The 9,753-nt window shown below is 38.0% G+C and overlaps 1 protein-coding gene across 1 annotated transcript; it reads right to left on the bottom strand.

Annotated features, from left to right (window-relative positions):
• Positions 1–7,444, bottom strand: LOC119824295 (olfactory receptor 2L13-like). Its single transcript, XM_038344432.2, has 3 exons — positions 6,531–7,444; positions 484–545; positions 1–137 (listed from the first exon to the last, which is right to left on the bottom strand). The coding sequence occupies exons 1-3, from the start codon at positions 7,442–7,444 to the stop codon at positions 1–3; spliced, it is 1,113 nt and encodes a 370-aa protein (XP_038200360.2).
• Between the last annotated feature and the right edge of the window lie 2,309 nt (positions 7,445–9,753).

Raw genomic sequence — 9,753 nt, 5'->3', positions numbered from 1 at the left:
TTATATGGCCAGAATGAAGTTAAGATTCAGAAACACGGGATCCACATGTGCCTTTTGTACTTTCTCTTTAGTCAAAGTCAATTCTACCACAGCTTCAGCTGAAGATGCTCTGGGACTACTGAAGTCCATGTCACCATCTAAGGTTTTGTTAAAATAAATCAGATTATGAAAATCTATCAAAATAGTGGGTCAAAGATGGGAAATGTCTCCTACATATCTTTAGAAGTCACTAATATTCTGTAATTGACCTCTCCTAATTTGTACCTTCTGGAATTGAATTTTTTGAAAGCTCATTGTATAGCCTAAAGAATTAATAGAATCTCCTCATTGTATTTTTTAGGAGCAATTTGTAATCCCCCAAAGGATTTTTTTTTTAGTTCTTCAAATATTGGTTCTAAATGATCTACATTTCAATCAGATAGCAAAATGATTAACTATACATTAAGGGAACTGCTTACATATCACTTCTGATGGCTAACATACAAAATATTATCAGAGGGAGCCCTACTAAACATTCCTTGATATCTTTTAGCCAGCTGAGAAGGCTAATTTTTCTTTGTCTTTTTCTTATAAATGTTTAGCGAAGAAAAAATTCTTTTAAATCAATAACTATAAGGGCCCATCTTTTAGGCAAAGAAAAGGCAAAGGAATTCCAGACTGTAGAGAGCCCATTAGCTGAATCACCTTATTAACAACTCTGAGATCTGTTACCATTCACCATTTCTCAGCTTTCTTTTTAAGACAAATACAGGAGAATTTCTAGAGTTGGTTGATTCTTCAACCCAGTACCAATTATAATCAACCCCTACTTGATGTACCTAATTCTGATGACAAACTTTGTTGAAAGAAGGGATGTCGTCCTTTACAATTACTTCCAGCTGTCATGAGGGCCATGTTCTTTCTAAAGGATCCTTTGAAAGTAAAATGATGGTTAAGTCCCAAGTACTGTCTTGTATAATTGCAAATTGTCTCTAGGTATTTGGTGGAGGTCTGGCCAGAATGTTGTAAAAGAGTGCACCATATCAGCTAACAAAGTTGGGTCCATCTTGAGCAGCTGGTACCAAAAACAGGTCTTGTAGCAATGCTATCAGCATTATGATGTTATATCAACAAGGTGGAGTTGTTGTTGTGGGGTCCCATCTTCCTGGAAACTTCAAATATTACTGCAGGAAAATTCATTGTTTATTGTGGGAAACTTAAACATTATTTATTTAGACATATACAAACATATATATTCATTGAAAGGTGTTGCATGAGAAGGGCCTGCTTGTTCATCCTGGCTACCCAGCTAGCTTAGTCCCTAAATTACCACACAGAAATTGTATTAATTAAATCATTGCTTGGCCCATTGCTCTAGCCTCTTCTTAACTAACTCTTACATCTTGATTTAACCCATTTCTATTAATCTGTATACCAGCACAAGGTTGTGGCCTACCAGCAAAGTCTCAGCAAGTCTATCTCCAGTGGCAGGTCCATGGTGACTTTCTGACTCTGCTTTCCTTCTCCCAGAAATCAGTTCTGTGTTCTCCACCTACCTAAGTTCTTCCCTATCAAGTCAAGCCAGTTTCTTTATTCATTAACCAGTACAAGCAAAACACAGAGGGGACTCCCACATCACTTCCCCTTTTCTGTTTAAATAAAAAGGAAAGTTTTAATTTTAACATAAGTAAAATTACATATAACAGGTATCAAGCAAGAATTACAATTACAATATTTTTATTTACTTTATCTTTTATCATAATTAAGGAAAACTATAAGTATCTATTTATTCTTCAACTCCATCATAGACTCTGAAAAGATATAATATTGCCTAAGTAAACAGGAAGTGCATTGTAAGCAACTTCCATAACACTAAAAATGGCAGAGACATCTTGCATCCTGGACAGTCACCTAAAGATCTTCTGTACCATTGGGAAATTCATCTTCAGCCTAGAGGCCCATAGTATCCAGCAGACTTTCCCATGAAACAGGAAACTTAAAAGACATTTCCACCTATACTGGTAGTTTGTCAGTCCTTTTTTTTCCTGTGTCCTTCATGATGTCTTGCAGATGCTTGTATGAAGCAGGAACCCCACAGGACCATCTCACCTTTAGGCAAGTTCAGCAGTCATCTCTCTGTAGGTCCTGCATGTCATGTCAATTGAAGCATTTAAAACCACCACTTTTTTTCCTGCTGTGGCTGCTGAGTCAGGAAAACCTGTCCTAAAGGAGCTACAGCATGCCAACATCAAACAGCAAAAAACTGTTTGATTGTCTGTATGATTGTCACCATTGTGGATGAGCAGTCATTTCTCTTTTTCAAGAGGTTTCTCCTTTTCAAACCGAATCTTTATTAATTTTGGTGGTATCCATAGTTTTTCTTCTCCCATGGAAACAAGAGCAAAACCCCTTTCCCAATGCAGCACATCTCCTGACTTCCATTGAGAAGTCAGCACATCCTTGAAATAAACAGGTTAAGTTAATTCAGAAGACTTTTCTATTATCCAATGTCTCTCTGTTGCTGTTGTCCTTTTCTCATTGGCATTAAGAAAATTCAAGGTTTATAAAGCATTATGTAATCTATTTCTGGGGGAATTTTCTACCCTTTTTTGTTTGCTTAACATACCTTTTATAGTTTGTTTTGATCTTTCTATAATTGCCTGACCTGTAAGATTGGTATACCTGTAATATGCTTAATATTATAGTAAGCAAAAAAATTGTTTCATTTTCCTAGAGACATATGCTGGACCATTATCTGTCTTTATTGTGCAGGTATACCCATGATGGCCATAACATCTAATAAATGTGTGATTACTGAATTAGCCTTTTCTGAGCTTAAATCAGTTGCCCAATGAAAACCTGAATAAGTGTCAATGGCGTGGTGTACATATTTTAATTTTCCAAATTCTGAAAAGTGAAACACATCCAACTACCAGATTTTAATCCTTTGAGTGCCCTTTGGGTTAGTCCCTGCAGGTAGTGGTGTTTGGTTATAGAAAGAGCAAATAGGGCATCTCTTTATAATATCTAACTTGTTTCCATGTAATAGAAAATTCTTTAAACCTTTGCTATTGACATGATGATTTTTAATGAAATTCTGAGGACCGTAACACACCTCCAATCAATAATTAATCAATTTCTGCATTACCTTGTGCTAGAGGATCTGGAAGACTGATATGGGATCAGCTGTGTGTTATGTATATGGGACAAAGCCTATTCCTGATTATGTCTTGCACTGGGATAAATAATGAAGCTAATTCTGTATCATCTGGTATAAATTTAGTGGTTTCAATATTGAAGACAACTCTTTCTGCATATTGTGAATCAGTAACTATATTAAGAGGTTCTTTAAAATCCTTTACCACCATGAGAATAGCATGTAATTCTGCCTTCTGGACAAGGGCTTTGTTCCACCTTACTCAGTTCTTCTGATTTGTATCCTGCCTTTCCTGATTTGTTTGCATCAGTATAAAAGGTGCCAGATCCAGTTATTGGAGAATCACATACAATTTGGGGAAGAATCCAAGAAGTTCTCTTTATAGGTTAAGTCTATCATTTTTGGGATAATTGCTATTAATTTCTCCCAATAAATTATCACAAGCTCTTTTCTATGGTTCATTGTCTTCCCATAACTTTTTTATTTCATCAGTAGTGAAAGGTACTATAATCTCTGCTGGGTCTTTACCTGCTAATTGATGAAGTCACAATTTACCTTTTATAATTAATTCAGAGACTATTTCCACATAAGTTTTTAAATTTTTTACTTAGTTTATGTAGTAAAAAGATCCATTCTAAGATAATATCATCCCTCTGCATTAAAATTCCTGTAAAAGAAATTCTGGAGAAAATATGACTAGGATACAATTAAGATTTAGATTCACCCTATCCACATGTGCCTCCAGTAATTTCTCCTCAACAACTGTCAATTCCTTTTCTGCATCAGCTGTTAATTGTCTGGGACTATTCAAGTCTTTATCACCATCTAAGGTTTTGTTTAAATGAATTATTAGATCAGGTGTTATCCCAACAGCTGGTCATAGACTGGAAATACATCCTAACAATCTTTGAAAGTCATTAAGAGTCCACAACTGGTCTCTCCTAATTTGTGCTTTTTGATTCTGGACTAATGATAGTACATATGCACCTGTGTCTATGAAACCAGCAATTACAATGCCATTTATATGCACTCTTAGCTTTGGTCTTAGATTATTTATAAAAGTCTTCCAGAATATACATTTCCTATTTCCTATTGGAATTTGGAATTTTAGACTTATCCTCCATGTTTATGCCATCCTCTAGAACAGTATGGTCTTTTACAGAAGGCTCTGGAATTTTTAATTTTCCTGATGAGACATGTCCTCCACATTTTTTTGTAATGACTGAGCCAGTTTTGGCTTGGGGGCCTGTGAGAAGCCCCTCAAGGAGTTTCTTGATTGTATCAGGTTTCCTTGTCTGTCTTTTATTGATCTACAGTTATTGGTCTAAGGTTGGCCTTTGCCACACCTTTTATATATACCTAAAGGCTGAGTCCTCCTATTTTTGCCATTCCCAGAGGAAATATTCTTCCTAGGAATTCCTTGTCTGCACTCCCCTCTCAAATGTCCCATTCCACCACAATTTTTTAAAATTGGCATTTTGATGTCTCCTCATTCCTTTGGAAATTGCTTCTCCTTCCCAAGATTCAGTATTATAGTCAAATGTCTCAAAGTTCATTGTATGCAGGATCCATTCATCTATAGGTGCTGATCTAACCTTTAAAGGCCCAAGTATCTTTTTGCATTCTAAGTTGGCATATTCAAAAGCCAGAGATTCAATAAGTACTTGTCTAGCATCTGGGTCTGTTACTCCTATATGTACAGCCTTAGTTAATCTTTGTAAAAAGTCAGTAAAGAGTTCTCTCTAGCCCTGTTTAACTCAGGTATATGATTCAATTATTTTTCCTAGTTTTTGAATCCTGTCCCAAGCATTTAAGGATGCTTTGTGGCATACGGACAAGATTTGTTCATTGTAAAGAGCTTGAACCTCTGGATCAGCATAAGGGCCTTCACCAAGAATTTGATCTTGGGAAGTCTCAAGGCCTTTTGCTTTTCCCTGTGTTTCAAAGTTTTGGCCTCTTCTCTGAAATAAATTTTAAACATTAATTGAGGCCCATCATCCAGGACTGCTGAAACTACTGAATCCAGTCAGGTGGGATGGCTTTAATGCTAGAAGACCATGACTTTATCATCTCTTTACCAAATGTGGAATGTAATCCATAAGTCTCAACAGCTTGCTTAATTTCTTTAAATCATTCATTCCTATAGGTATCCAACTACCTTCTTTGGATCCTTTCAGACTTTAGAACTTGATGCTTTTTCAGAGAAGATTACAGGGTAGAAAGCTTCTCAGAGAAAACTTTAAACTTAGAAACCTTGGAAGAATATACTCCAAGTTCCAGAAGGTCAAAGATATCAAACCAGACTACTTTATCCAGCACAGCTGTGTGTCATAATAAAGAAAATATATAAACTTCCCATGTTGTAAGCAGGCTGAAAAAATTTATGTGCACTCAAAATTTCTATAGATAAAACTGGAGTCAATATTTCTGGTAGAAGAGAGGAATAAGTATAGCTGCTAATATAAAGAAGAAAAACTAATGGAGATATATTTCCCAAAATACAAAACAAAACAACCATATTCTATGTGGGGTGGGGTTGTACTTTGCTGTGGTTAATTTTGATGTCCTTAAAGTATTTCATGACTTTGATATTGCCCTTTCTTCCTACACAGTAGATACTAGCACCAATTGAATATAGATCAAATGAAAGGGCAAAGTTAAACTATAATATGTTGTAAATATTCAATATACATAGACATAATAGTGATTGAATGAAATCAAAATACATAATCAAAGGTATTAAATCATGTAATCTTGTAGAAACAACATGTGAATATCCATAAACAGTATCATTTAGAGTAATATTTCTTTTTAAATTATTTATTTTAATTTATCTTACATTCCAATTACAGTTTTCCTTCCCTCTCTTCCTAAAACCCTTCCCTAGCCTGTCTCTCAGCCCAACCTCAATCCACTCCTTCCAATGGGTAAGGTATCCAATGAGGAGTCAACAAAGACTGGTATATTAAGTTGGGACAGGACTAAGACCCTACCCACTACATTAAACATAACATCCTACCAAATGGGATGGGCTCCAACAAGCTAGCTCATACACCAAGAATAGATACTGTTCCTACTGCCAGAGGACCCCTAAGATATAGTAATATTTTTACATTCATAAGGTAAAATGTATCATATTATATTAGGTAGTAATTCCTCTTTTAATTTCTGTCCCTGGTATCATTAATTCTATGACGTGAACATATGAAAACTGGTACTAATATGTAATAATGAACATACTATTTAATCTTAAATAGTAATAAATCACCATAAAAGTGTAACATGCGTGTGGCACACATTATATTTCCAATAAATGACACTAGTCTGGCATTTTCCAGAAGAACAGAAATGTGAATAGAGAAGAAATGATCAATGTTTAGTGGAATAGCATGACCCAAAAACTCTTGTCATGGCACCGAGAACCTCCTTATTCCTCAGGCTGTAGATGATAGGGTTCAGCATGGGTGTGAGGATAGTGTAGAAGACAGCCAGAATCTTATCTTCTGTGGGAGAACGGAGACTCCTGGGTCGAAGATAAGTGTAGACAAAAGGTGCATAGTAAAATGTCACCACAGTTAAGTGAGTTGAACATGTAGTGAAGGCCTTTTTCTTTCCCTCTGTTGAGCGCATATGAAAGACAGTAAAAAGAACCCGTCCATAGGAAGCTGTGATGCCAAGGAAAGGAAGCAGGAGAAACAGGCTTGTGCTCACAAACACCATGTACTCATAAACCCAAGTGTCCATACAGGCCAGAGGCAACATGGCTGGGACATCACAGAAGAAATGGTTAATGGACCTAGAATGGCAGTAAGGAATATGAAGGGCATAGACCGTATGTGCTAAAGAGTTGATTGAGCCCAATAACCAGGATCCTATGATCATCTTCAGACACATCATTTTACTCATGCGAGTGGGATAATGAAGAGGGTGGCAGATGGCCACAAAGCGGTCATAGGCCATGGAAGCCAGGAGCAAGCCCTCAGAACATGCCATAGTCAGGAAAAAGAATGATTGCACTCCACAGCCCAGGAAGGTAATGCTTTTCTGGCCAGAGAGGAAATTAAATGCCATCTTGGGAACAGTGGTAGAAATATACATCAGGTCCATGAGAGAGAGCTGACTGAGAAGAATGTACATGGGGGTGTGAAGCCTGGAATCCACACGAATGAGGTGGATCATTGTTGAGTTGCCAAACAAAGCTAAGGAGAACACAAATACGATGAGCAGTAAAAGCAGAAGGCCTGTTTGATTCTGTGGAAACAACCCTAACAAAGTGAAATCACTTGAGCTCTGGTTCCACTTCTCCATGAAAACGTGTTGCTTAATCTTTCTTGAAAAGGGACCTAAAGTGAAATACATTCCCATGTGAATTAGGACAGTGGAATAAAAAGACAAACTGCCTTGAAATGAATGCTAGCACTGAATTTTTCTTCCTACAGCACCGTCATTCTGTTGAACTTATTTTGAAATTTGAGTTGAATATTCATTCCCACTTACTTCTGGCCTTATTCTCAGCTCAAAGATGTAGCAACATGAATAAAATAGCAAACACATTTTTACTTGTAATTCTACATGAGCCTATTATTTAACCTAATTATACTCTCTGTGTTTCCCCATGTCTTCTGTTACACTGTCTTTTGCAAGACTTTCATTACTGGCCATGCTTGCTCAACTCATCCTATACAATACACATCCATCTCGTGGATAAAAATAGCACAGCAAAGAGTACCTTGTGGCAATTATGCACATCTAGTAACAAATTGCCTGGCATTGTGTGTGTCTGTGCTGAGAACAAATACAATTGAAAAGGAGATCTTGTTACAATAAAATGAAAATAATCTTTTATAATTATCTAATCAAGAAATACTGACAATGAGGAATACATAGGCAGGAACATGGTAGGTACACAGGAGTACTACTAGGCACAGAAGGAAATGAAATGACAAACATTTTGTGTACTCTTACTATTTCTTAAAACAAATACTTAAGACAAAACAGATAAATATAAAGCATAAATAAAAATTATCTCCACTATAATAAGCTCATGCCTTCAAACACATTCCCTGTTTCGAGATTTTTTTACAGGTATCATGTAAACAGGTCTTTGTGATGTTCCTTACTCAAAATTGTGAGCAAGGGACAGGGCAGAGGTAAAAGGGAAGTTGATGAAAAGAAGGAGTGTGGTTAAGGAGGGCAGGGAATCAGTTGTGTAAAACATACAAACTTGAATTCTGATACTGATAATATGTCACAACAGTGAGAGTGATGTACTGTTAGGTACATTTATAGACCTCATACCAGATGCTCTTCTTTAGAAGGAAGTTCCTGTGGGGACCATGCAGAGGTGACTAGTTATAGGAGATAAGAATATCTGGTGACCACCACCCGCACACTTCCTGCTCTTCCTGCAGGGGTTATTCTCCCCGGATACTGCCTCTCTCTTCCTGTCCCTTCTCAGCTTGCACCCAGAACCCCACCTCATCCTCCCGTCTTTGGGTCCACAAAATCCCACAGCTCAGCCTGTTTGGGCTCCCAGGACCTGGAATTGAGTGCACCCAGGCCGGTGGGAGGTCCCCTCCTGAATTAGCCTGCTGCCTGCAGCAAGGTAGGCCCTTTGTCAGAGAGCTGCTTGGCCTGAAAGGGGACCTGAGAGTCTGCCAGAGGATCCATCATTCATTGGGGTGAGTGAGAAGTAAGTGCCTGAACCGGGCAGCTGCCCAGAGAGGGACCACCGACATTCCCCAACTCCCCCCACCATCTGCACACTTCCTGCTCTTCCTGCAGGGGTTATTCTCCCCGGATGCTGCCTCTCTCTTCCTGTTCCTTCCCAGCTTGCACCCAGAAACCCCACCCCTTCCTCATCCTCCCATCTTTGGGGCCACAAAACCCCACAGCTCAGCCTGTTTGGGCACCGGGGACCTGGAATTGAGTGCACCCAGGCCGGTGGGAGGACCCCTCCTTCATTAGCCTGCCTACAGCAAGGTAAGCCCTTTGTCAGTGAGCTGCTTGGCCAGCAAGGAGACATGACAGCCTGCCAGAGGATCCATCATTCATTGGGGTGAGTGAATTGAATTCTTTGGGGTGAATTGAACTTCTAAAAAAAGACCCAAAGGGGATTAATTAGAGGAAGAAATGGGCAGGCGCCAATGCAAGAAGTCCTCCAACAATTTGAAAAACAACATGAAAGCACCAGAAACCAGCGAACTTATAACAGGAGGATTTGAACACACTAAACAAGAAGAAGTAGAAAAAATTGACTTTATGAAAGTAATAGAGTCCCTTAAACAGGAGGTGAAAAACTCCCTTAAGGAAATGGACGAGAAGAATAACAAAAAGTTTGAAGAATTGAGTAAATCCGTAAATGATATCCTAGGAAACTAAGAAGAAACAATCAAACAGATAAAGGAAACAGTGCAAGACTTGAAAACTGAAATGGAGGCAAGGAAGAAAACACAACCCGAGGGCCAGCTGGATATGGAAAATCTATGTAAACGAACAGAGACTACAGAAACAAGCATAACCAACAGAATACAAGAGATAGAAGAAAGAATCTCAGATTCTGAAGATACCATAGAGAAAATAAACGCACTGATCAAAGAAAACAGCAAATCCAACAA

Source organism: Arvicola amphibius, chromosome 10 (assembly GCF_903992535.2).
Source record: "Arvicola amphibius chromosome 10, mArvAmp1.2, whole genome shotgun sequence".
NCBI lineage: Eukaryota > Metazoa > Chordata > Mammalia > Rodentia > Cricetidae > Arvicola > Arvicola amphibius.
This window is presented reverse-complemented; position numbering and strand designations above follow the sequence as displayed.

Excerpts from the sequence above, each read along its gene's own strand:
- LOC119824295 (XM_038344432.2), bottom strand. The coding sequence starts at position 7,444 with ATGGAGAAGTGGAACCAGAGCTCAAGTGATTTCACTTTGTTAGGGTTG. Across the intron at positions 546-6,530 it reads GCCATGACAAGAGTTTTTGG|CCTTCTCAGCTGGCTAAAAG; the intron begins GTCATGCTATTC and ends AAGAAAAATTAG. Across the intron at positions 138-483 it reads GCTCCCTCTGATAATATTTT|ATGGTGACATGGACTTCAGT; the intron begins GTATGTTAGCCA and ends ACAAAACCTTAG.